Genomic DNA, 26,712 nt, shown 5'->3' with positions numbered 1-26,712 from the left:
TTCATTATGGAAAATGCCACATCACTCTTTATTAGATGCTAGTGCCAACACTGGCCCCCCTTCTCTCCATGCACAGGGGCACGTGGGCAAGGGGCTCCGTCCCCCGGCCGGGATGCAGTGGAAGCCTGGCCCCACTCCCACTCTCCCAGGGCCAGCACCCTCCTCAGTGCCTCGGGCTGCTTGCTCAGGTCTGTTCAAACTCCTGTTCACAGTAGCCTACATTGAGGGGCTGGGCTTGGACACCTCGCCTGCAAGAGGACATGAAGAAACACGGTGCAATGAGCCACTCAGACGGGGTCAGTCCAAGGCCCCACGACATCTCTACCACAACCAACAGTCTCCCCTTCCCCTATTTCAGCGCACCCCGAACTGCCACTGTACACCAGAATTACTCAGGGATCTCATTTCCAGAGATTCTTACTTGGCCTGGGCTCACATGTTGGCAAGAATCTGCATTCCGAACAGGTGCTCAGGTGATTCTGACACGGACATCCAGGAATTTGCGGGGGGACACTTATTTCTAACTTGCCTGTCTCTGTACTTGAGTCCCAAATAATGCAGTTCCTTTAGAAAAGAGATGATGCCTAAGGGGTGCCTAGTGCTCTTGGCCCCCTGAGCCCCACTTTAATGGCTCAAATGCTCTAAATGCAGTGGTGGTGGTGGACCACTGTGCTGTCCTGTTCATGCACAGGCTGTGGACATGAAATCCTGTTTAGCCTCCCAAGTTCTGGGACGTGACCAATCTCTAGAGCAGACCCCCGGGCATGGCCTATTATTCAAATGAGCAATGTACTTAGAGATGGTAAATAACTAGCTCAAAGTTGCCCAGTGAAGCACACACAGTTGAGGCCTAGACCTTGCCAAGGCTGGCTCTCAGCCCTGCACCAGGCTGAGTCCTTCAGGTCCTCAAGACTTAGTCAATGAATACATCAGGGAGATGACCACCTTAGGCAGGTCCATCCCAAACAGCAGCACAGCTGTCATCAGAGCCCATAAAGGCATGGCCATGGCTAAGAGCAGAGACTCTGAAGTTGGCTTGGATCAAATTCTGGTTCTGAGTGACTTGGGGCTTTACATTAACTTCTTTGTGCCTCAGCTGCCTATCTCTAAAGGGAGGATAAAACTGCCTACCTTCCAGAGTTATGGTTAAGATTCAATAAAATAATGCCTATAAAGGGCTCAGCACAGTACCTGCCACAAAGTAAACCTCTGTAAGCACTAGCTATTGTTTTTCCTGTAGGTCCCCCATCTGCCCACCCACTGTGGGAAGGCCCCAACACGGCCTGCTTGCTTACCTTAGTAGCTCACAGCGGAATCGCGTCAAACGTTTAAAGGCAAAGTCCAGGCTAGTCACCAACTCGTTGCTCCACAGCCTCTCAGCAACAGCCCCTGCTCTGGGCCTAGAGGGAAGGGTCACGCCGCAGGTTGGCTTTCTTCAAGGGAGCGGACACTCACAGGCTGCTGCCTCTTATTCAGGCACCCTGGACTCAGGGCCAAGGTTATTCAGAGTGACAACCTGGCTGGGGGGCTCCTAGCGACTTCTAGGGCCCAGCTCCATCTTCATTAAGATGGGCCTCACGATCCCACACTCCTCTCCCAAAGATATGGAACCAGAGTAAGTTGTGAAGACATCATGAACTGTTACTGACAGCAGCAGCAGGTGTTCTCAAAATTACAGCTCCTTCTCTCTTAGGCTGGGGAGGAAGGTACTTGTCTGCAGGTGACTGGACAGAGTGAGTCTCTAAGGGAGAACCCGTGCCCACAAGCCCAACCACCCATGTCCTCAGGAAACCCTTACCAGAGTCTGGGGGCCAGATTTGTGCTGTCCACATACTCTCCCCACATACAGGCCTCTCCGCCAATCACTAGAGCCTTCTGCTGAGGGCTACCTAAGGGAAAACAAGGAACAACAGGCTGCTGGTGGGGTGGGGGGTAACCCTAGGGTTTCCCCTCAAACACCTTCCTAAAGTAGCCCTCTCTTCAGATAGGTCATAGCTCATCTAACCTGAAAGGTCTAGCCCAGACCCTCCTGTCTCCCACTCTGTGTACCGGCTCAGCCTCCTCTGCTCAGCCAGGAGAGCTCTCTGCTTTCACCTTTAAATTCCAAGGGGTCCACCATGTAGATCTCACTCCAGTCCGGGCCATAAGTTATATGATTCAGGTACCAGGGGGCAGAGAGCAGGGCGCGGAAGCCAGCTCTGGTGATGAGCTCCATCTCCTTCATATAATGTACTGGTGTCTCTTCTCGCCATACCTGAATGACTGTATCTGGCCGAACCTGTCACAAAATTAATGGCACATGGCTGAGAAGATTTCTGGCCCATATGCTATGCAAACAACCCAGGCCAGGGGTTATGTGCCCACTGTGCTCTCAAGCAGCTAAGTATTTCTCTGTGACTCCTAACCCCTAGGTTTCTAACCCAGTGCAGGGGCCAAGGACTCTATAGGCCCTAGGAGTCCTCTCTGCTGGTTCCACCCCCAGTCCTCCTGCAGCCTTCCTGTCTGGACTGAGACAGTAATACTGGCTGTGAGCTAAGGGAGACAAGCAGTAGCACAGAAGACTCAGCAAGCGGTTCCCTGTCCAAGAATCTCCAGATGTTTCTGAGGATGAGACAAAGTTCCTACAGAGTCCCTGCATTTGGCAAGAGGCTGGGACCTAACTGATCAACGATGAAGGAGAAAGTATCCCTGCTCCCAAACCTGGAGGACCCTGAGTCTATGACTCAGAGAGGAAGACCAACCCAGCATGCCAGTCTCAGGAATCCTGAGTAGCAGGCAGCAGAAATAACTCTTGAACAGCTTGTGGTGATGGAAGAGAGATAGATGTTCTGACACTCACGCCCAGGGCTTAGACCTCTGTGACCTTTCTGGAGGGGAAAGGAGAGATGGCCCCCCAGTGCTCTGAATATTAAAGCCTAATCCAAACCCAGGGAGGACCAGACTGTGTAGAGGCAGAGAAGGGCTCAGAGATCAGAGGGAAGCACTGCAGGTGGCTCCTTCTCTCTCTGCCCCTGGCTCACCTTTACATTATTATCAAACACCTCCTGCCACACCACATAGCCCTTGCCATAGGCAGAGACGATGTTCAGCAGCCTGGAGAGTAAAGAAAGGGTCTGCTCAGCTCAAATAGGTTCTAGGCTGTTGGTGCCAATGCTCTAGGGGTGGAGGCTGCCTAGGGGCTCATTCCTGATAAAGCAGTGTCTTTCCCAGTTGGGAACTGACTACTCCAAAGCTGAAAAGATAGGACAAAGTACCCCTTCAAGGGCCCAGTAAAGCAGGGCCTGGGCCTGGTATGGAAAGGGAAGACTGCATAGGAAGTAACCCCAAGAAACCCTGCCCACCCTCTTTCCTTCCTCACGTCTGGATGTAGAAGGACTCCAGCTGCTTGAAGTCATTACCAAAGCCTTGCTTCTTCATAAAGGCCTGAATATCCGGGTTGGACTTCCTGAATCCCAAGAGAAAATGAAGATTAATTCTTTCGACATCCTCAAAGCCCAAAGCTTAGGGATTAGTTACCTGGCGTCCCATGATTTCTTTTTTCACTTGAAAAACCAATCAACTTCAGATCTGAGGCCCCAGATATGGCAGGTGTGGCTGAACAAAGCCGTGTGAATGGGGCCACTGACACAGGCTGAGAAAGCAGGAGTCTGGACCCCAAGAGCTTTCAGTTTAAACTCTCAACAAGAACACATATGAACCTGTCTGGTCTACTGCATTTGGCTCCAAGGCTCTGGCACACTGGATTCTGGCTTCCCTGTTTAACCCCCAACTCAGGCATATTCAGCTCTTCCCCTCTCGTGTATTCTTTATTTCAGCTGGATATAGGTATTGCTGTTACCTGCTGTGGCTACCTCCCTAAGAACATTGACATTTTGCGCACATTTCTTCCTGAAATTTTTCCCCTCTCCACTTCTCAGAAAAGCCTGTTTCCCCAGATCCAGCTCTAGTGTCCACTTCTCAGAGGAGCCCACTAACCTCTTCTGAGCAAAGCAGATATGTGGGTTTGGACCCTCACTGACTGGACACTTTCATATACTAGTCTCAAATTCATCTGTGTCTGGACTTTTCAACCAGACTCTTTCACAAAGGCAGGGATTATTTTTCTCTCTCCCGGACTTTCCCAAGACAATTTTGTTCCCAGACCTGGTTCTTCCATAAGTCTATCAAGGATATGACAGGAGAAAGAACAGTTTCACATTCGCAGCCTTGCCAAAATCCAGGAGGGCCTCTATGTAGGTGGAAAGAGGAAAGGCCTAAGACCTGGGCCATCTGGACTAAGACAGATTGTTCTCAGAGGTTAGCCCCTGAGGAGCACATAAGATAGGTAGCCTCTTGGGAGCTAACCTCTATTCTGAGTGAGCAGTTCATCAGGCAGGGATGGGAAGATCAAAGGGATCATACCAGCAGGTGAAATCAACCTCATCTCCTCCAAGGTGAAGATAAAAATCCGGGAAGACAGAGCTGACCTCCAAGAAAAATGTGCTCATGAATTCATAGGTACTGTTGAGAATGGGATTCACTGGTCCAAAGGTGCCAGAGGGATGAGAACCAGAGTAGCAAGGAGTCAGTAATCCAGGGACACCTAAGCCGACAGAGAATCAATCCCACACAAGTGTCACAAATACAGAGACCCCCACACAGTCATATACTTAAAGACATTAAGTTGCACAAAGTAAGATAATCATGTTCATAAACATTACATGTACATAGATAGGGACCAACAGGTACTCACAAATGCTGGTGATCATGAGCTTTTAGACACAGACAAAGAAAGAAAAATATCTCCACAATCAGGTACAGAGATTGGGTTACCGCCAGACAGCTATCAACACACACACACCCTTGCCTTGCCACCTGCTTCCAGCAGGGGGTCATCTTTGTTCCCAAAGGCTGCTCTCCTCACACTGCCTTTAGGCAGTACAGAGAGACTGCCTGATCCAGCCAAATGGCAAGATCTTTCTTCTACTCCAGGGCACAGGGTGCAAGAACATCACTAGGACAAGACCATCTGAGAAGAACGTGCCTGTAGTTTAATAGTAAGCAGTGGCCTCCTTTGTCCAAAGTAAGTTCTGCCTATCTAAATTCCCAGCGGAAGGAGTTGATGGAAAACATTCTTCCAGGGACCAAGGCCGGGTCATACCTCATCCACGAGTCAAAGCCCTGAAGCCCCAATAAGGGAGATCAGTAGACTCTTTCTATCTAACTATTCTTACCTGGTCCCCAGGACAGAGTGTGGCCAGGGGTGTCAAACTCTGCCAACACACGGATACCCCGAAGGCGCGCATATTCAATCACCTCCTTCACATCCTGTGCTGTGTAGATATGGGTGGCAGGATTGTAGGACCCCTGAAAGGCACAAGACACCCTTAACAATGTCATTTCCTGAAGACTAGCGGAGGAGAAGATACTCAGAATGCCTCCACGACTCCCTGCGTATCAGGAAATCTACCCTCAGCTCTTGGTATCAGGGACTATCTCCAAGGATCTTTATCATAGCTTCCAGTAAGCCAGCACATCTATTCCTTTCATAACGCCAGTGAGACAACAAGGTAGGCAGGTAGCAGAATATAAACAAAGACAAAATGAGACCAGGAGAGATTATCTGTCAGACTAAATTAATGGCAAAGTTTGGACTCAAACTTAGGTCTCCTGTTCCAAATCCCGTGCCCTTCCCCCAAGTCAGTGTGTCCCTCCAACTGGCTGTGAGGATGAGAGTCAGTGTCCTTGCCAGCAGGGCCACAGCCAGGCTCAGACATCGACCCACAAATTTGTTCTTAGAGAAATTGAGACGTACCTTTCTGGTGAGCTCTGGAAAACTGTAGCTGTCATATGGGAAAGAAGAGTCATCGACCAGATGCCAGTGGAACACGTTCAATTTATTGTAGGCCATGACGTCCTGTAGATCACAGCACACACTGTGAACCCATCACAGCTTCTCCAGTTTCAGCCTCAAACTTGGGATGGCAGGCAGACTGGCAGGCTGCTCCACATACCCCAACAGCCTCAATCTGCACCAGCTTCCTGATAAATGTTTACAGGGTCTATCAAATCTTCCCTTCAGAGAATGCCTAGCTATAGAGGGAAGACCTAGCGCATTTCTTCTTCTCCCAGAGCACATCCAAAGACATCGGAGAGAGGCATTACCTCCTCTTTTTGAGATGAGTTTTAGCCACACTGAGAGGACAGCTGCAACTATGTGGTACTGTGGTTTTCCAAAAGCACCACCATGCCCTGAAGACTAGTATGTCTTCCTGCCATTTGTTCTGGGTTGTCTAACTAACATTTATCCAAACTGTGAAGTCGATTAGTGAATTTAGTAGCCCCATAACCAGAAATCTCAGAAGCCAAGACTGATGGATGTGTCCCCTCCTTTGGTTCCACCAGAGGAACAAAGGAAAAGGTAGACACATGAGCAACTGTAGGGTAAGACTGCCCATCAAACTTAAGATAGTTAGGAACACCCTGAGCTATGGCTTTTGAACATCTCTTTCCTATGACCTTGTCCATAACTAAACTAAAATAAGCTTGGCTTGATCAAAGAAGCCAATTCCCCAAACTAGCTTCTGCATTCCTGGAAATAACCTGGACATCGGTCCAGGGTAGCCGCTGGGGTAGATTTAAATCACTCCTTTTTTTCCTCTTTTTTGTCTTAGAGTGGGTCTTTTCCATTTTCCCTAGGAGCTCTTCCCCCCCCCCCCCCCAGGAGCTCTTAAAGTTACATACATTCCATCTGAACTCTTTAGGAATATGGCAACTGGTCTGCCCCTTGCCCCATCACCCCAGAACACTAAGGGCAAAGATGGCCTTAAGGCCTGGGTACCAGTGTGTCCAGGATGCTAGTCAGTGGCAGGTAATGGCGAGACGTATCCAACAACAAGCCCCGGTGAGGGAAGCGAGGAAAGTCTTCAATCTCAGTTTTGTTGATAAAGAACTGTATGGACCAAACATTGAACATATCAGGATTTGAAGGGAACTCACCATGGGGATAGAGGGGAATAAGGAAAAGTCTCCTGATCCTTCAAAAGTCAATCTATGACTGTTCTGCATAGCAACTATCTCCCAAATGCCCCATATATCAACCTCAGCGACCACAAGCAGGCACCTATCAGAGGGTAATGGTCCCATGCTAGCCAGATATAGCCGTCCCACATACCACTCAGCCTACACATTCTGGATTTTCACTGTTAATCTGTTTATTTTCTTTAAAGCAGTGTGGTCTCAAGGTCATTACTAAATAATGACTCAGGAAAACTAAATTACAGTGATTGCAAACAGACCAAATCTACCAAACTGGTTTCCACTCATGTCTCCTCCTAATTCTTGTTGGGGCCATCTTGAGCCACCAGGACTCTAAGACAAAGTAAGTTATTTCCAGGACTCTCAACATTTGGAGCAAATCCCCAGAGATATAAAAAAGAACCCTTTCGGGGGGCTCCCACTCACCGTGCCCTCAGGAGATCGCCAAACAAGCTGGCTAAAAGTCTCCAGACCTATGGGGAAGTAAAGAGGCAAAGTAAAGACTTAAGGATATGGAAAAAGGATGCACCCATCTGGAAGGTTCCCAATGTGACATAGGAGGATGCTTGGGCATATGGTATAAGTGGATATAGTACGAGCTTGATGAGTCTCAACACAGATGCAAAGGGGATACTAGGAAACCAGTATCTGTTTTTACTCTGCATTTGATTTTGGGAGGTGGCAGTGTAAGGGGCTTTAGTGCCTCTCCTAGGAACACACTAACCCTCAAAATCCACATACCTCTTATCTATATTTCCTAAGCCTTGAACTGACAAGAGTCTTAAGAGAGACCAAGATGTGTGCTTATGAGTACAGATGCAGGGACAAGCCAGCTTACATCAGTTCAGGCTTTCCAAATTAATACAGATCAGGAGCTAAAGGAGCTGAGAAAAAGGGGTCCTCAATCTTCTGCCCCTTCTATTATCCCAGACTGAGCTGTGAAAAAGTAATCAAGCTTAAGTTTCTAAGGAGCCTGGGTCCACAGCTGGACCTAGAAGACAAAGAACCATCCACCTTTCCTCTTGAGAAGGGAACTAGCTATAGGGAGCTGAGATAGGATAGGAAGCAACTGCCCCAGAAGCACTGCTCCAGTCCACTGGACACAAACTCCTAGATTCTGGCAAAGGCAGGCATGCTGAGTGCAGAGTGTTATATGTTCTCAACAGCTGGAGCCCCTCTTCTGACAACCCAGCAGAAGGATTTCCAGAGTCCCAAAATTTCAGCATGAAAGAATCTGAGGTCTTAGGGGTCACTTGGCACCTACTTCAAGGCAGACTGCTCTTATATTGTTTTGGCTTCTTTCAACTCTGATTCTGACACCCAGTATTCTGGAGTTCCGGATTTCCCCCTGCCCCAACCTGCCTAATCACAGCACCTGTACAAAAGGTATAAGACAGTAGAGAGGGGAGTCAGCTCCCAGTTTCTCCAAAACACAGGAGAGGAGAAGAGAAGGGGTAAGGGAACAAAGACGAACCAAAACAAGGTTTGAAATTCTGTGAGAATTTCCCTCCTCATTCGCCAGCAGGGGTTTTGCAAAAGCAATAGAGGTATTTGGCTATGTCTATATCTAAGGACCAAATACCTTTTCAGTAAACCAAGAGGAAGGGCAGAGGCCCATCATGTATTAGCTAGTAAAGTCCCAATTTTCTCCTGAAATACTATGGTTCTACATATCTTATATGATTTACTTCTTTTTTTGACATTCATCTATTTCTTGGGATCAAGTTTTCCTTTTTGAAAACACTTTCCAATTACATGTGTTTAGTGAGAGCTGCACAGGCAGTGTTTGTGGCAGAGCCCCAAGCAGCCTGTTCCCTGCTGGCACACTGAGCATCAGTCCGCAGGGTCTCTCATGGCTTCCCCAGAGCACCAGCCCAGGACAGCTGCTGTCACTATTGCATGGGCTGACACCTGTCAGCTTCTAGAGAGCTGTAAGGAGAACACTCCCTTCAGGTAGATGGTGAAACACTCCGAACAGTCTCCATAAAGAAAGCCTCCAGTATGTGCTGGGCCCTCAAACCCCCTGAGGCCAACCTTCCCACTTCAGCCCCCATGTTACCTCGGAGAGCTCCCCAGACAGTCTCAGAGAGGAGGAAACAATGATCATCATTTATGGTCAGGGTGTCTGAAAGGACAGAAATTGGTTAAGGACTTCTACTCTCAGATTACAGATCCCATGTCCTGTGTAAATCCTTGTATTAAAAAACAAGAGTAAGGTCACATTTTTTTTTTCCTTTCAAAGAGGAAATATCCCCAGAGCAGAGCAGCTGCAGGCCAGCTAGGCCTTGGCCACAGTGGGAGGGTGGTCTCCCAGAGGCTCTATAGGCCCTAGAAGATAATACACAAGGAGGGTCAGGCTAGAGAAGAAAAGTACCACCTGCCTCGTGGTTAGTCTACCCCTCCTGAAACATGAGTTCCCGCCAGCCCTTAGCTGAAAGTATGAGGCGTCAGACGGGGATGCTTGGTGTATCCAGGTTACGGTGTTCCCAAAGCCTCGTAATCACCCTCCTTTCCCTTTGTCTCCAGGCTTCATTCAGGTACCTCATTCAAGAATGTGAGGAGGAGGCCAAGACTTGAACGTTCACTTTGGAGACCGAGAAGTTCCTAGATACTGCTGGAGGACAGGAGGCATCATAGGGCTAATGACCTGACTTTATACCAGTCATTATGTCCAAAAACATTATGACCCAAAACTCCTTCTCTCCCCAGAGTGGGGTTTCTTAAAGAAAATCACCAGAGTGTACAAACTCCTAAAATGGCAACAAAATTATATGCATTGCAGAAGGCAAGTGTTCTGTGGGACTCCGTGAAAAGCCACTGTGACATTCCACACCACCTTCAGACACTGGTTAGAATGCATATGAAAAATTCACCTTCTTTGGCTCTCAGCCCTAGATGATCCGGAGTCTCCACGGTACTGGAGGTCAGGAACTTAGGCCAGGCCAAGTAGAGTTAGAGCTCCAGACAAGTGCTTGCTCTCTACAACAGGGGACAGGGTGGTACTTACAGTTCTCCACCGACTCCAAAGAAGGAAGCTGGTTACATCCAGGAACGACCACAAGGATAACCAATGAATTCTTCTCCGGTGCATGCTGTTTTCCTGGAAGGACAGGGTAAACTTCGTGTGGCTGACCGGCCACCAGAAGCAATAGGCAAAACCAAGATCCTACAGGAAGGTCCCTAGCCCTAGTCCCTTCTGCTTGCATGAGCATGGAAAGAGGCAAGGGTGGGGAGGGCATTTACCCTTGGCACAGGCACTGCCTCATCACCTGTTCAACTCTTTCATTTTGGTTGTGCTCCCCTCTCTCCCCAGGAACCTGCCCTGACCCGTGTATCAATGACCTGGCAACAGCTCTTTGTAACCAGGGCTCTGTATTTCTAGTGTGGTACAGTCAGCATGATTCCATTACCTCGACAACTGCTTCTAAACTAGAGGCAGCTTGACAGCATTTCTACTCAAAGCGTAGACAGCATTTCTACTACTAGCTGCTGACTTACAAGCTGCAATACCAAGTGAAAGGAAAGATACTGACAGGAAGCTTATACAACACCAGAATGTCAATTATGTCAGAATAAACATGCTGTTTAGTCTTAAGATGTCTTCACAACTCATTTTTTGATGAAGGGAGTAGTTTTACATTCCCGTGTGTGTACCTCTCCTCTCACTGCAGACTGTCGCCTAAAGCAGCACTGTTCTTGAAGGCTCCCAGTGAAAGGTTTCCAATGTTGTCAAAGCCCAGGAGCTGATACAAGCAGATGAAGCAGATGACCAGAGGAGCTCCTATGCAAAGGAGGCCTGGGATCACCGAGTTGGTGCCCCAGCAAAGCTACATGGTCACCATCCTATCCTGCTTCCTTCCCTCTTCCCAAACAGGTTCTCTGAGGCAGACGTCTGCCCAACAGTGGAAAGCCACCCAGTATGAGCCAACATCTAGCATAGTTCTTCAGATGCACCCCACCATGCCCCCTCAAAACCCAAAGAGCCAAAACCAAAGCCAAAATACTAATGCACCATCCCTTCCCCTCCTCCTAATGGTTCCTCTTTGTGTGGTTCTGATTATACCACCCCAAGCCTGACCTCAATGAACTCCTTCTTTCTATCCTTTTCTGAACTACATGCACCCACACTGGCACCACAACCATGACTTCCTGTGGAACCACAGAGTCAGGGATAGGATGGCCTGGGGAAAGGCAGGGAGAGAAAATTCAGAATCAAACTGGATCCCCAATTGTTACCCATCTCTAGGGCAGAAGTAGTGCAAAAGCCTTGAGCCTTTACCAGAAAACCTGCTCGAACTTCACAAGCACTACTGCAGGGCTGCATCTGCTCTCCGGCTCACCAAGAAGAAAGCCAATAAGAGGCCCTTTTCTATCATCAAGAACAAAACGTATTCTTTCCCCTCCCTGTAAATACTCTGCATCTCACACTAATACCTTCCTAAAGCCTGCAGGGAGAAGAGAATCTGAGTCTACTCTGGGCCAGGCCAACTCACAACTCCATTCTATACCCTGAAAACCCATCTCCAACAACAGAGAACAACCAGACTGTCAGGGCAGGGACTTCTCTCAAAGCAGAATCTGTAGGGCTCTCCCAAACTCCCCAAGCAGACAGGCCACCTCTACAAATCCCCAAGACCAAGGAAGACTTAACTGAGAGGCAGAAGCAAAGAAAACTATAAAAGAATATTCCTCCTTGAACTATGCCCTCATCTCTTGCCCCCACTCCAATCCCACATATCACAGAGCCCCAATAGCAAGTGTGGAGAGCTAATCTGTGTATCTAGCCAGGCAGCTATCCAAAAGACAGCAAAGTCCTGAGCTTCAGTGTTAATTCCTTGGACCTCAGCCTACAAAACTGAGAAGAAATCACAACTATCCCTGTGCAGCAGCCACAGTCACTGTCCTCATAACATTTAGAGGCTGCTAAACGCCAGCCTGGTGACTGCCTGCAACTACTGCCTGGAACATAAAAACCTCTAACTTCTGTTGTTGCTGCTAGTGTATTTTTATTTTCCAAAACACACCTGCACTCCATCCTCTAAATCCAGAGTCTTTTCCGTGGGGAGGGCTGTAGACTCCTTACAAGATCTGATGAAAATAAAAACAGAAGGACTTTTTCCCCTAGAACGATGGCCCTAAGTGAAGGCTCATGTCTCCATCCCCCGCCTCTAATCTTATGGTGAAGAATCCCTGTCGGAAGCGTTCTCAATGACTCATTTTGGGTTGGGGCTGATAAAGGAGGTAGAGAGTCATGGCTGCTATTTAAACGAGCCATGAGGGGGCCGGTCTGGGGGAGGCGGCAATGTGGGAACTAGCAAAACAGAAGGGACACTGGGTCATTTAAAAGGATGTAAATAGTGTATCGTCATCGTGGTTTTCCACGTTCAAGTTGCTACCTGAAGCAAGCAGGAAAGAGGCTGGGGACAGGCCACCTTCCTCCACACGCAACCACATGCTCTGCACTGGGAAGGACTGACGTGTGGGAGGCCTGGGCACACTCACAAGGAGCCCGGCTGGCACAACAGGAAATTCTGAAACCTCAAGTGCTCAGAAAGAACCATGGCAAACAGAGCACTGACTTGGGCAATCAGGAAAGGGTGGTTTTGGTTCTGCTGCTGCTAAGCTGAATCTCGGGGCCCTTATTTTCTCCCTAGCAAACAATGGCAAGGCAGGACCACATTCTGGCTACTCCTCCACAGAGTTTCTACTCCGTGACTCCACACACAGATAGTATGCTCCAAGGTCTCAGTCCATGACCATGACTTCCTGTCTCTACTGCTCCCTCATCCCGTGCTTTCATATACCCCTGTTCTTCTCCTCTGGTTCACTGAAAAGTCTGCACCTTCTAAATTTAAGAAGGGGGAAAAATTCAAACAGTACAGAAGTGTTTACAACAAAAAAATTAGTTACCTTTGGCACCCCTCTCCTTTCTGCATCATTTAGCCTCCAAGACAGTCCAGCTCTGGACATGGAACACCTGAGACCCTTTTTCTACCACAGTCCTGCTGTTGTACTTTCTCCAGATGCCAGTGCTGTGACCTTTCCATTACTCTGCTGGCCTATGTGTGCTGATCCATCCCCTCAAACACAGTCTAGCCAATACTCCCAGCAACCTGTTCTTTTCTTCTGCTGCTGTACCCAGTGGATCAAGTAACATCTGCCTTCTGTGCACTGATTCTGGCTACTGCATCCTACTGGAGGGAAGAGCGAAAATCATGTGACAGCAGGACTGGGCTGCTTTAATATCATGGTCTCTTATCCTGGCCGGGCCCTTGGTGCTACCTGAACATCTCCATCTCCATCTCCACCACTGCTTTCTTTTCTTCTCTGCAACAGTTACTTCAAGTTTGAGCCACTTTCTTCAAGTCTGTAACCCAATCACCACCGCCCTTCCTCTCAGCAGACAATCAGAAGAGCACTCCCATCCATCTCTACCTCCCCTCTCCTCCCATACAGAAACATCTGCAACACATGTCTGGTCTTTATCTGTACCTCCTATCCTGGTGGAAGGGGTTTCCTTTCACCTGTCCTCTGGATCTCGCCTAAGGAGAGATCCAGATTTTCCCCCAAATCTTCAAATTATTTCTTTCTCCTGATTCTTTCCCACCAGCATTCAAATATTTGCAAGTCTTCCTGGTTTCAACTCCATGTCATCTCCAACAGACTTTTCCTTGCCTTCTGGTCCCAAAGAAACTCCAGAGGAAATGCAGCCTAAGCAGTTAGGTGTTGAACTCCAAAGCCAGACAAAACTGGGTTCAAATCTTAGTTCCAACACTTTCTAGTTGTGGAGCCCTGGACAAATGATTTTCCTTCTGTGCTGCAGTTTCCTTCTGAAAAATGGGGATCGTGATTAGCACCTACCTTACTGGGCTGTTGGGAAGATTGAGTCAGTGCATGTAAAGGGCTTAGTCAGTGCCTGGCACACAAGCGCTCATGGAGTTGGCCAACCTTAGTCTTCTCTTGGTAGCCACTTCTGACATCCTATCTACTCCTTAGTCCACTACAACATGGCTTCCTTTTCCTCCACTCATCTGCAGATGCCTTCACCAAGGTCCTGAGGTTCTATAATTAAATTCAAGGGACCCTTTTCAATTCATTCTTCATTCATTCATTCAACAGTTATTTACTGAGTGCTTACTATGTGCCAGGCTGATCTAAGTGCTGGGGACACAGCAGTGATCAAAACAGACAAAAATCCCTGCTGTCCCAGAGGTAATATTCTGGTGGCCACTCACTTCTTAGGGGACCTCTTGGCAGCATCAGACATCCCTGATGTTGATGAAACTAAACTCCCTTAGCTTAGGGGACATGGCTCTCCCTTGGTTTTCCTTCAAGCTCCTTGAATATGCTTCCTCATTCTCCCCTTCCTTCACCAGTTCCTACATGCTAGTGTTCTCCGAAGACTCCAGGCTTCTCTTTTTCTCTTCCTTTATACTCTCCTTGGACAATGTCATCTACCCCACAGTTGATTGATGATTCTCAAATCTACCTTTCCATGCCAACTCTTCCTCTGGGATTCTAGGCTCATAGGACAACACTCAGATAGCTTAAAAGCCCTTCAAATCTTAAATACTAAGTTCAACTAACTCTTCATTCCTCTTCCTGGCCGATCTTCTCTCTGTTTGACCTGTACCATCTATTGATTTATCCAGACCAGAAACCTCTTTCTTCTCTCATCGGAGTAGATTAAAAATTCATGTACCCATAATATTTACCAATGGTCCACTATGTGTCAAGCCCCGTGTTAAGCACTGAGATTACAACACTAAAAAAGAAAGACCCAAATAAGTCCAATTATAACAAAATCCTTGTTATCTCAAAATCTTTACCACCTTCCCACCCCCAATGAGTCAATGCCTTAAATCATCCTCTTGTAATTTCTCACCTGAATGACTAAAAAATCTCCCAGTTCTCTCTGCCTCCATATACATCCCATTTCAATCTACCATTCTCTGTGATCTTTTAATATGAGATCTTTTCTCCGCTCCTAAGCAGGAATTCTCACGGCAACACAATGAACTCTTTACAGAATCCTGAAAATGCCTCGTTTTCTCCATACTTTCCTTTGCACATATTGCTTCCTCCAAGGGAAGCAAACTTTGCGTTGCCTCCAAATCTCACCTAATTATGAAACGGCTCCGATTCTTCCTTTTATAAGACTTTTCTATCATTCCCCCACCCTTTCCTAAGAGACCTTCCTACGAGATCATGAAACAACGTATACATACATTTTTTGTTAACACTTATCTTAATATATGCTGTTTATTTGTCTATCTCCTCACCGAGGCTGTAAGTTCCTCAACAGCAGGGGCCAATCTCAGGGCCTTTGTATTTCCAGTGCCTGACACACGGTAGTCATTCAATAAATGTTTGCTGAAAAAATGAATGATGCTAGAATTAAAAAATGCACATTTAATGCTATGTATGCATAATGATTGTGCTACATAATTAGGCATAAATGGCAAGTAGTTAATGGAGAGATAACTTTTATACGCTCAAACCTAGTATTTATTAAGTCCTGGGACTAGGGTGCGGAATGGTAAGAAGACACCCAGGCAGACAGAAAGTGCCTTTTCAGACACTGCTCTGAAGAACCTTGGCTCCATTAATCCAAAGATTCGGGTGTTTCTACTCCCTGGAAGGGAGCGCTCATTCCTGCATTAGGGTACCCAGAAACTATGTCTTTACCTCAGTGCACAATAGCTTCTCCTTGCACCCAAACTGCTCCTCCCTGAACCAAAATATTTCCATCATATCAATGTGTTTAATTCACAGGATTTTAGTGGCATGGAGAAAACCCTCATTTTGGTTATACAGTGGCATTTGGTTTGGCTTCTGGAGTAGACACAAGAAAAGTGAACCCAACCTAGGCACCTCCCTGCTCTTTCAGGTGTACTGTGCCCCTCTGTGTCCTGGTACTCTCCTAGGCCTTGTCGATTCTCCATGCTCACACTGTTCCCCTCCCCCGCCCATCTTTATCTCTGTCACATCCAGGCTCTCTCTCCCCATATTCAGTCTAATGAAAGCCCTAGATATCATTCATTTACCACTCATTCTTCATTCTAGCCAGGATATACTGAACATTTACTGTACATCTGGAACTGTGCTAGGTGCTGGGGCAGGCAATTCAAAACAAAAACAAGCCCAGTCCCTACCCTTGAGGAGCTCACAGTCCAGTAGGAGAGACAAATACAAACAATAATTACAAAGCAGTGTGATTAGGGCTAGGGTGGATACTATAGCTACCCGGAGAAAGGAAGGGATGCTTCACCTTGGAGAGGGTCTCTGAGCAGAACCTTGCCCCCCGAGATGGGTGTTTGCCTGGCTACCAATAGGGAAAGATACTCCAAGCCTGGGAAGCAGTCAGTGCAAAAGTACACTGTTGTGGCTAGGGGAAAAGGCAAGGCCACTCCTGTCAAAACTTCTTATCCCTGTTAAGTAGGAGTCTGAGAACCCAGCTGCCCCCAAGCCTGGAGGCCCTCCACAGTGCTGCTGAATTCAGTCTGGACCGTAGTGCCTCCTCCCACAAGTTCCAAGACTTTTCACCCTCTAGAAACTACTAATATCCACTCAGAAATACAATCTATCCAGCCCATGAATGAATCCTGAATGTTTTCCCTTCCATCTTCTTTGTAAATGCTAAAGTTAAAAGTTTTCTCATTTCCCCCTACTTTTGAGACTTAATCTGTTCTCTTCCTTTGTTCCCACCAAGAGAGAGCACCTCCCTGTGATTCTGGATCCCAAAAAGATAAGTTAACATTTTGCACAGTCTTTCAATTTTTTTTTCTAAATACACAGATTCATTTTTAAAGCAAAATGAGATTTAAAGCAAAAATGAGATCCTAATATGTAATAGTTTGCAACTTTTTCCCCACTTACCAAATGATTTCCAGATCTTTTAATGTCTGTATATAGATCTACATCTTTATTTATAAATCCTAAATAGAATTCCATTTTTGAAATATACTTTAAAAAGTGGAAAGTCCTAATTTCTCTCCTCTTTGTGGACATTGTAGAAAGCTTCTAAGTTTTTGATATTATAAGCAACGCTCTAGTCAACATTTTATATATATATACGTGTGTGTGTGTGTGTGTGTGTGTGTGTGTGTGTGTGTATGCATTGGTTGAGAGATTTCTGTAGGAAAAATCCTAGAGGTAGAAATGCTAGGACAAAGATAGGAAAATTTTTGGTTTTGACACTGCTAAATTACTCTTCCACATTGTTATATTTGAACAAAAGTACAAAACTGATTTATATCTGAACCAACATACATGAGCCCATTCCTCCACATCCTTCCAAAACTAGACTGTCTCAATTCTTTTTCATCTGTGCTAGCTTGATAAAGAAATATACCATTTTTTTGATCTGTATTTTAAATGTAATAACTGAATTTGAAAATCACTTCACATTTACTGGCCATATATGTGTGTGTATACACACACAGACACACACACACACACACATATATATTTTGTTTTTGAAAGATAGAGGGAGCCAGCAGGGTAAGGAGGAGCACAGAGAAAGAGAATCTTAAGCAGGCTTAACGCCCAGCATAGAGCCCAACTCAGGGCTCAATCTCATGACCATGAGATCATGATCTGAGCCAAAATCAAGAATCGGGCGCTTAACTGACTGAGCCACCCAGGCACCCCTTTACTAGCCATACTCTTTGCACCTTTTAAAAGATTTTTTACTGATTTACAGAGCTCTTTTTAGATTTTGACTGTTTTTTTTTTTTTTTTTTTCTTTAACTTGACAGAGAGAGAGAGCACAAGTAGGCAGAGTGGCAGGCAGAGAGGGAGAAGCAGGCTCTCCATGGAAGCAGGGAGCCTGATGCGGGGCTCGATTCCAGGACCCTGGGATCAGGACCTGAGTCAAAGGCAGATGCTTAACCAAATGAGCCACCCAGGTGCCCCTAACCTGTCTTTTAAGAGCGCAAATAATTCCCCCATTTTGTCCTTATTTTTTTAACCTTACGGTTCTCTTGCTTTGACTTTTAAGTAGTCATATTTGTTCATCTTTTCCTTTATGGATTCTTCTATCTGCTTGCTTAGAAAGGCCTCCTCTGCCTTTGGGACCATATAAACAGTTTCTTATATATACTTCTAATAGTTTTATTGCATGGCCTTTATCTTCAGATCTTTAACCACCTAGAATTTACTCTTGTGTTTGATATGAGACATAGATTTAATTCTATTTTCTCCCAACATATTTATTGGGAGTCATCCCTACATATTTATTGACTAAGCAACTTTGCACTTTTAATTAGAAATGTTTCCTTTACCATATATTAAATTCTCCCATGTATATGAACCTTGCTCATTTTCATGGCAATCTTACAGTCAGGAGGATCTACCATGTCACACTGCTATCATCTTTTGTCATGCTGCCCAGTATACTGACGCCTCTGCTCATTTCTGTTCTGGACCCACACTCCCATTCCTATAAATGTTGTTTCTCCTCCTCCACCAAGCCACCTGGACTACACATCACCCACCCCCACAAGCCTCTGGAATCCTGTTATTGAACTACCAACATCCTCAGTCTCTTCTACTTCCTCCTTAACTGAGAACTGGCTCTCGCCAGGAACATTATTTTCCCTATGACTTGTTCTGAGAGACAGCTCCTTTTCAGCTGCTTCCAGGACATCTAGCCTCTACCATCAAGTGAAAACAAACAAACAAACAAACAAACAAACACCTCTTTTCTGTGGCTAATGACATTCAATTGTATAATCTCAAGCCTCTTCTTATCACTAACACTGCAATATCCTGGTCATGTCTTTATTACCCAAGACTTTGGATCCTGGTCCCCAGTCTTCCTCTCCATTCCAAGGCTGGCTTTGATCCTAGGTGATTTCAACACCCAAGAGGAAGAATGAACCCACATTCTAGCTTAGCAGTTATCCAACAACACCTTAACACCCTCCCATGGTCACCTTTTGGACCTTCTCGTCCCCTGGAAGTGTTCCAGCTCATTCTCGCAAGCTTCCGCACTATATAGCTAACCTGCTGAACCACCCTAGATCTGTGTGCTTCAACCACAGTGACACTGAGTTTCTTTAATACATGACATGAAGGCTTCTTTCCTGAAGGCTTTTCCCACATGCGGTTCTTTCCATATGGATTACTGTCTGCGTCTCCACCAACTCCTACTTTCAAATATGACTGGACAGCTCTTCATGGAAGCCTTCTCAGAACATGCCCTCTGCTCCACACCAACACTTATCAGTAACAATCACTGGACTGATACTTTACTATATGTCTGTATTCCCACCTCCAAAGGACAAGGACAGTTCAATTAATATTCTTGGACAGGTGCTACTGATAAATTATAGTTGCCTAATAGATACTACTTGTACTAAGGATGGACGGAAAGAAGGAAGTTGGCCAGAAACACTACTGGAATCTGATAATGATGGGCCAGGATCAAAACATTCTTGAGTGCTAATGATCAAGCAGTTAGATGCTACAAGTTACTATCTGTGGCAATTAACACTCAAGTGTGATCAGGGCTAACTCCTACCAAATGCCAGCACTTGTCCAAAACACTAATAGGTATAATGCTTGGTGAAAATATTTAAGAGTAGTAGATTGCCCTAAGGTTGCATGTTGAAAAGAGCTAAATCTTTGTAGACAAACAGATTTGACTAGAATTTCTACTCCACAACTACTAGCTGTGAAACCCTGCACATGTTACGTAGCCTTTGTGAGTCTCAGTTCTGAAGGATGGGGATAACACCAACCTCACAGAGCTATTATAAAGATTAAAGAGCACAGGGACGCCTGGGTGGCTCAGTGGGTTAAGCCTCTGCCTTCGATTCAGGTCATGATCTCAGGGTCCTGGGATGGAGCCCCACAGCTGGGCTCTCTGCTCGGCAGGGAGCCTGCTTCCCCACCTCTGCCTGCCTCTCTTCCTGCTTGTAAGCTGTCTGTCAAATAAATGAATAAAATCTTTAAAATAAAGATTAAAGGGGGGGCGCCTGGGTGGCTCAGTGGGTTAAAGCCTCTGCCTTCGGCTCAGGTCATGATCCCAGGGTCCTGGGATCGAGCCCCGCATCGGGCTCTCTGCTTGGCCAGGAGCCGGCTTCCCTTCCTCTCTCTCTGCCTGTCTCTCTGCCTACTTGTGATCTCTGTCTGTCAAATAAATAAATAAAATTAAAAAAAAAAAGTTTAAATTAAAAAAAAAGATTAAAGGGCATAGTATATAGCAAGTGCCAGACACTCAATAAATGCTAGTTTCCTTCCACATTCTACTTTCTTTCTCTTAAGAAGTCAGTTTTGCCACTTGGCTGGAGGAGCCCAGAGTTGGGGTGCCTTGTGGGATAACCATACCATTAGAACAGCTTCTCTGAAGGTTTTTCATGAGCTTCTCATAGGAGCCTGAAGGCTCCACTACTATGTGATGATACTCTGTATGGCAAACAGGCTGAGACTCCAACATATAAAAGGGACATGAGCTTAGAACTCTAAATTTGCCTCAGACTAGGGCTGTGGACCTAGTCTAAAGACCAAAGCCACTAATGTGGGATCTTAGTACTAGTTACTACCAGGATAAGATCAAATAAGACAAAAGTTAAACTTTTACACTAAGACACAGTGTACCTGGGAAGCCATCTTCCTTGCTCCCAAAGCTTTGCAAAAAAAGGGGAGGCTACTTACTGACACCCAAGATGATAAGCAACCAAACTTACTGCATCTGAGCATACACTTCCACAGGAAAGAGCTCTACACCTTACCCAAGCCCAATCACCTTCAAGAAGCGGACATTAACAGCACACCACTACTGGCTAGAGATCAGGGCTGAGTGCAACACTAAGGAAGCTTAAGCAATAACAAAAGCTTAAAACAAGCAAAGGAAATGAAAGAGAGAAGGTGACACAGTAATGGGTCTTATTCATTATAGTCAGGAATTGAGAAGAAAAGCAAATCCATTTCTCTATTACAATGCATTATAGATCCATAAACCTTGAGGAAGATCACAGAAAACCCTTCACACTTAAAACTTTATCACCTCTACAGATCCAACCTCCTCTCTTCAACTGTCCTCCTTGTCAATGGCTCCACAAAGGTGGGCGAGAACTCCTAATCCAACTGGCTGACCCTCTTGCTGATGCACATTGTTTCTCTCCTTATCAATTATTTCCAGGGACAGCAGAGGAAATTTAGGAAGATGCAGAAATATTAAAGTAACCTCTTTAATTTCTGAAAGTAGTATTGGCTGGGCAGTAAATGTAATCCACAGGAAAAGGATTTCGGTTTATGCCTTAAAAAGGCTAAGAAATTGACAATGTGCCCCAGCAAAAAAACCGTGTAGCTGTAAGAAAAAAATAGCTCACACGTGCTACTAAAAAACAAAAACAAAGTACCAATTGGCAAAAAACCTGCAATGCCTTGCTTCACTCTTCTGTTTGGAGATGAGGAAGTGAGGTAGAAGGAGATGGGAGGAAGGGCAGCTCTGGGGCTCAGACTTAATTTTTATTGCTTTAATTTAAAATCACCTACTTCTTCCTTTGACTGTACCTTCCTTCAAAGATTGTAAAGACAGTCATCCCTATCTCCCTGTTATCTTCAGAAATGCTTGAAATGGAGACAGATTAAAAAAAAAAAAAAAAGCAGCAGCTACTTGGAAATTAGCCTGAGGGCACATAGTTAAACAAGTGATTAATAAACATTCTCTGGCTGACTCCTAAATAAATCTTGTTCCAGACCCAGAGTCCTCTACTGTTTAGGTTTTCAAGCAGAATATCTAAGGCAAGGGGGGTGACAACAGCTCAAGAAAGTAAGACTGGAGTTTTTCATAAACCAGGCACGGGATACCTACATACATCCTGACCAAGCTGAGCTGCTTGGGCTCAGTACTATCCCGGGCTACTGAGAAAGTATTATGATTTAACGATAAAGAGAAAATAAGGTTGTGGGGAAAGAGGCTGGTTGAGGATTAGAGGCTAGTTCGGGCCTTGGGATTCAAAATGGAGCCCAATTATTCTGGCCCTCACTAAAAACTATCATGCAACCCATCTCCTTCCAAATTCATATATTTCTCCTCCTTATGTATCCCTCCATTCCTCACATACCCTTCACAAAAAAAGTAATTCTACTACAAAACATTCTTCCTCAGTGGTTTTCTTCCTTTTTGCTTTCAAGCAATAAATTCAGTGCCAATAAAGTCTTCACAGGAATAACCTGTCCTTCTCATGGAAAAGGTTAAAGGGACAGAGCCACTATGCAATTAGAGTGCAGCACCGATCAGGATTGCTCTGTCTCCCCTGCAAGCTGCCCAACCTTGTCTGTTTCCCTCCTACACTCCCTAGATTCACTCCCAAGGCATCTCCAATTTTGTATTGAGATAAGAGTAGTTTGAGCTGGGACCACAGCACAGAGTGATCCTCCTTTCTCTGGAATTCACATAACATTCCAAATTTGAAGCCTGAAAGGCAATCATTTCTAAATGAAACCTGCAAATCATCTTTTTGATGCTCTTAGAAATAGACAAAAATCATGAGATTTTCTACTTTTATACAAAGTAGACCTTTTAAGTTAATATATCCAACAAATAATTAAGTATCTCTTATGTTCCAGGCATTGTAATAGAAGGAATGGCCAAAGGAGGTATTTTAGGAGATTTAGATTGTAATCAACTGTGCCACTTATCAGTCATTTGCTTCATGTCTGAGAATGAGCAAATCAAATATTGATGATGGCTACAGAAGGAGCCAGATACTCATATAATAATCTTCCTTCCATTCTAAAATAAAAGGAGTTATTCTACTCAGGGACAGTGGCAACCTAAGCAACTCATAGGGACATGTGTGTGACTATCACAACTGGACGTGAACTTTAATAAAAACCATTATGGGGGCGCTTGGGTGGCGCAGTGGGCTAAAGCCTCTGCCTTCGGCTCAGGTCATGCTCTCAGGATCCGAGGATCGAGCCCCGCATCTGGCCCTCTACTCGGCGGGGAGCCTGCTTCCCCCTCTCTCTCTGCCTGCTTCTCTGCCTACTTGTGATCTCCCTCTGTCAAATAAACAAAAATAAAATAAAAATCATTATGGCTTTTAAAAACCACTGTGGCTTCAATCAACTAGTTTCAGAAAGGCAAAGAATTCAATCAAATGCAAAATCAGATTTAGGGGGTGCCTGGGTGGCTCAGTGGGTTAAGCCTCTGCCTTCGGCTCAGGTAATGGTCTCAGGGTCCTGGGATCGAGCCCCGCATCGGTGTCTCTCTGCTCAGCAGGGAGCCTGCTTCTCCCTCTCTCTCTGCCTGCCTCTCTGCCTGCTTGTGATCTCTCTCTCCGTCAAATAAATAAATAAAATCTTTAAAAAATTTAAAAAAAAAATCAGATTTAGCCATTTTACCTGAAAAACTAGGGCTTTATCAACTCCATCAGGCACCCAGAAAAGTATCTGGGGCAACATTAGAGAGGTGCTATCCCAAGTGATCAGATCTTTGATTCATAAACAAGATGTGGCTCAGTAATCAAAACAGAGAATTAGGTTCACTCAGGTATCCAGAGCTTAAACTAATTCCATTTAACAGGTTTAACAACATGCAACACACACCCTCCAACTGGCAGAAACACCTCTCAATGACAAAGACAGGTAGCAAATACTAAACACCTCCATAGACCATTCAGCAATTGTGGACTACAGCTAATCCTTGAAGGTGAATTCAGAATCAAATCAAACCTCAGTAACAGGTTTGTTTTTCAGGGAATTATGGATTCCACTGAATCCCAGGTTCGGATCAAAACCAGAAGTTGTGCTATATTAAGAAGAACATTGGCCCAGAACCTACAAAGAAGTTATGTGGAAGGAGGCGATGGAAAGCTGTTTAAAGCTAAGATTTAAATTGCATATGTTGTTTTCTTTACTAAAATCAGTCCCATAGAGAAATACAGTCTGGTTTGGGGTGTGCTAACATTGCTTTTCCCTCCAGGGATTCATCCTTGTTTTTGCAGGAAGAGGATTACAGTTCAAGTCATCTGGAAGCCTTCCAGGAGATGAATGTTCCAAAGGGAAGGCTACATAGGAAGTACGATAGAGAAGGAACTTACTTCTGTGTCTTTGGTAATGTTGATCCAAACCAGTTTTCATTATCTCTCTTAATGGATTAAGAACCTTCAAATATAGGAAACTGATTTGCAGTAAGGTAACAAATTGAAATCAACAGCTTATTTAGTTTTTTATCTGTCTCTAAATCTTTCATTAGGGAATTTACTAGGACACGATTGTCATATATCATCCCCACATCTATTTTCTTCATTACACTCTAGACTTGTAGCAATGGAGGTAATGACTTAATTTAGATTTGTAGGAATTATCCTAATTTATACCATAGTAACAAACATTCTAATTATCTTTTAAGCATCTTATAACACATTGTGTCCTTTTGCTTCATACTTCTTCAACTAGACTTCAAGCTTGAGCCTACTCTTTTTTTAAGATTTATTTATTTAAAAGATTTTATTTATTTATTTGACAGAGAGAGAGAGATAACAAGCAGGCAGAGAGGCAGGCAGAGAGAGAGGAGGAAGCAGGCTCCCCGTCAAGCAGAGAGCCCGATTCGGGGCTCAATCCCAGGACCTGAGATCATGACCTGAGCCAAAGGCAGAGGCCCCAACCCACTGAGCCACCCAGGCACTCCTATTTATTCATTTTAGAGGAGAAAGAGAGATAGAGCATAAGCGGGAGGGGCATGGAGAGGGAAAGAGAATCTCACACAGACTTGCCGCTGAAGGTGGAGACCAATGTGGGGCTCAATCTTAGGATCCTGAGATCATTACCTGAGCCAAAACCAAGAGTCGGACACTTAACCGACTGCACCACCTAGGTGCCCTGTGTCTACTTCTGAGCGTGCTTTTTTTTGTAACCTCCAGAGTACCCAGCACTGGAATACACACATACCAATTAGATGACAGATCTTTTTTTCCTTTTTGCACAAGCCAGGACCTAACTTTTCTGTACCAAAATAAACACATTCTGAGTGCCAATCTTGTCTAAGGCATTATTTTGTCATAAAGGATTCACAGAAATATGTGATCTGTGACACACAATAGCAGGCCTAACTCCCTCCCTGGCCTAATCTATCTTGCCAGTTAAGAACTACCCTGATGCTGAGACTCTGTTTCTTTCCCTAAATTATCTATCATGCTCTAAGTACCATCTGTTTAATGAAATGCCTTTTTTTTTTTAAAGATTTTATTTATTTGACAGACAGAGATCACAAGTAGGTGGGGGGGGCAGCAGGCTCCCCGCTGAGCAGAGAGCCGATTCGGGGCTGAATCCCACCTGAGCTGAAGACAGAGGCTTTAACCCACTGAGCCACTCAGGTGCCCCTGAAATGCCTTTAATTCTATAAATCAAATGAGAACATTTGTGAAAGTAACTTAATCACACTTGAAACACAGTACGAGATGATATTACCATATGACTCAGTCATAAAGATGGCTTCCCCCCCAACCTATACATCATATCGAGGGAACCAGATTCCAAAATAGTGTGGGAAAAACCTCTCAATTTTAAGCCCAGAAAGTAGAACTTTATTCCTTTGTGTTGCTCAATCTTTCCTACCAATTTGCTGTGAAATAATCCTCAAACACAATTTTCAGCAACTGCCTTAAAGAAAACTGCTCACCCCTGCTGTTTTAGATGAAACCAATATTCAAAGCACTCCTGATTTTACTTCAATCCCACACTTCTGCCCAACCTCATTCCTTCCCACTCCCCAGGCCCCATCCTCATCACATACCCCCTCAAAGCACTTTGAGCTCAACCTTGGTGGCTCTGCTCAAGCCTTTCTTCCTCCCTGGAATACTCTTTCAGTCTTGGCCAGTTTTAAGTGGCTGCTCAAAATTCATTTCCCTATGGAAGTCTTCTCCGATTTCTCTCACATTTACTAGACATGCCATGTGTCAGGCACTTTCATGTAATTTTGCACAGGTCAAGTCATCGCTAATGTCTTATCTTGCCAATCTTTGGCCTCATTCTAGGACCCTGAGACACTTCAACACGGTCAGAGGGATCACCTTCGATGTCTCCCGGCACAGTATTTTCAGCAATTTTTGATATCCTTATTGAACTGCAGTCCTGTAGTAGGCATTCTCGGTGAAACAGAGCCCGGGGGGGTGGGGATGGGCAGGACTGCGGAGAAATCCTGCCTCCAGAAGTCAGCTCAGTGAAGCAAAGAATGGAGCTGGGGGCTAGACGGGAGTAATCAGAGATGGCAGCTGGAGAAAAGGCGCAGGAGGAAGTGGAGACGAGAGGGTTGAGACTAGATGACAGGGTAGGGCAGAAGCCAAAAGAAGGGCGTCTCAGGAGGTTTGGGGAGGTGCCCCCGGGCAGGCTCTCTTGGAGCCGGGAACGAGGTGGGGCAGGTCCGACTCACTTGTGGGTTCAGGAGGTTGCCAAGATTGGGAGCTGAAGAGGATGTCGCGGTAGCGTTGGAAGGCCTCGTCGAGGACCGAGCAGCCCGGTTGCGCGGCCGAGCTGACGTGGTACTGGAACTGGAAGTTGTGCGGGAAGATGGCGTAGTGGGACTCGGAGGTCTGGATGTACTGGGGCCAGGGCCACAGGGCCGTGACCCGGCCGGCGAGCACTGCCGCCAGCAGCAGCGAAAACCAGAGCCCCGAGCCCGCCATGGCCCGCCGGTCTCCCCGCTCCCGGCCGGCGGGGCCACGTGAGCCCCCAGTCAGC

The 26,712-nt window shown here is 45.7% G+C and overlaps 1 protein-coding gene across 2 annotated transcripts; it reads right to left on the bottom strand.

The window, feature by feature from the left end:
* Nucleotides 1-26,712, bottom strand: HEXA (hexosaminidase subunit alpha). Of its 2 annotated transcripts, XM_047737166.1 has the most exons (14): nucleotides 26,405-26,711; nucleotides 10,025-10,117; nucleotides 9,077-9,142; nucleotides 7,444-7,490; nucleotides 6,821-6,931; nucleotides 5,795-5,896; nucleotides 5,214-5,346; nucleotides 4,402-4,582; nucleotides 3,359-3,445; nucleotides 3,021-3,093; nucleotides 2,095-2,278; nucleotides 1,799-1,889; nucleotides 1,296-1,400; nucleotides 1-248 (listed from the first exon to the last, which is right to left on the bottom strand). In XM_047737166.1, exons 1-14 carry the CDS (start codon nucleotides 26,655-26,657, stop codon nucleotides 185-187), a joined length of 1,590 nt encoding a protein of 529 aa, XP_047593122.1. In that variant the 5' UTR covers nucleotides 26,658-26,711; the 3' UTR covers nucleotides 1-184. The 2 variants fall into 2 exon arrangements, with proteins under 2 accessions (XP_047593122.1, XP_047593123.1); XM_047737167.1 differs by lacking the exons at nucleotides 1-248; nucleotides 1,296-1,400 and adding an exon at nucleotides 1,433-1,481 and having other exon boundaries at nucleotides 26,405-26,712.

The sequence above is a fragment of the Lutra lutra genome, chromosome 7 (genome assembly GCF_902655055.1).
Source record: "Lutra lutra chromosome 7, mLutLut1.2, whole genome shotgun sequence".
NCBI classification, from domain to species: Eukaryota; Metazoa; Chordata; class Mammalia; order Carnivora; family Mustelidae; genus Lutra; species Lutra lutra.
The sequence above is the reverse complement of the archived record's forward strand: the minus strand, read 5'-3'. Positions and strand labels throughout refer to the sequence as shown.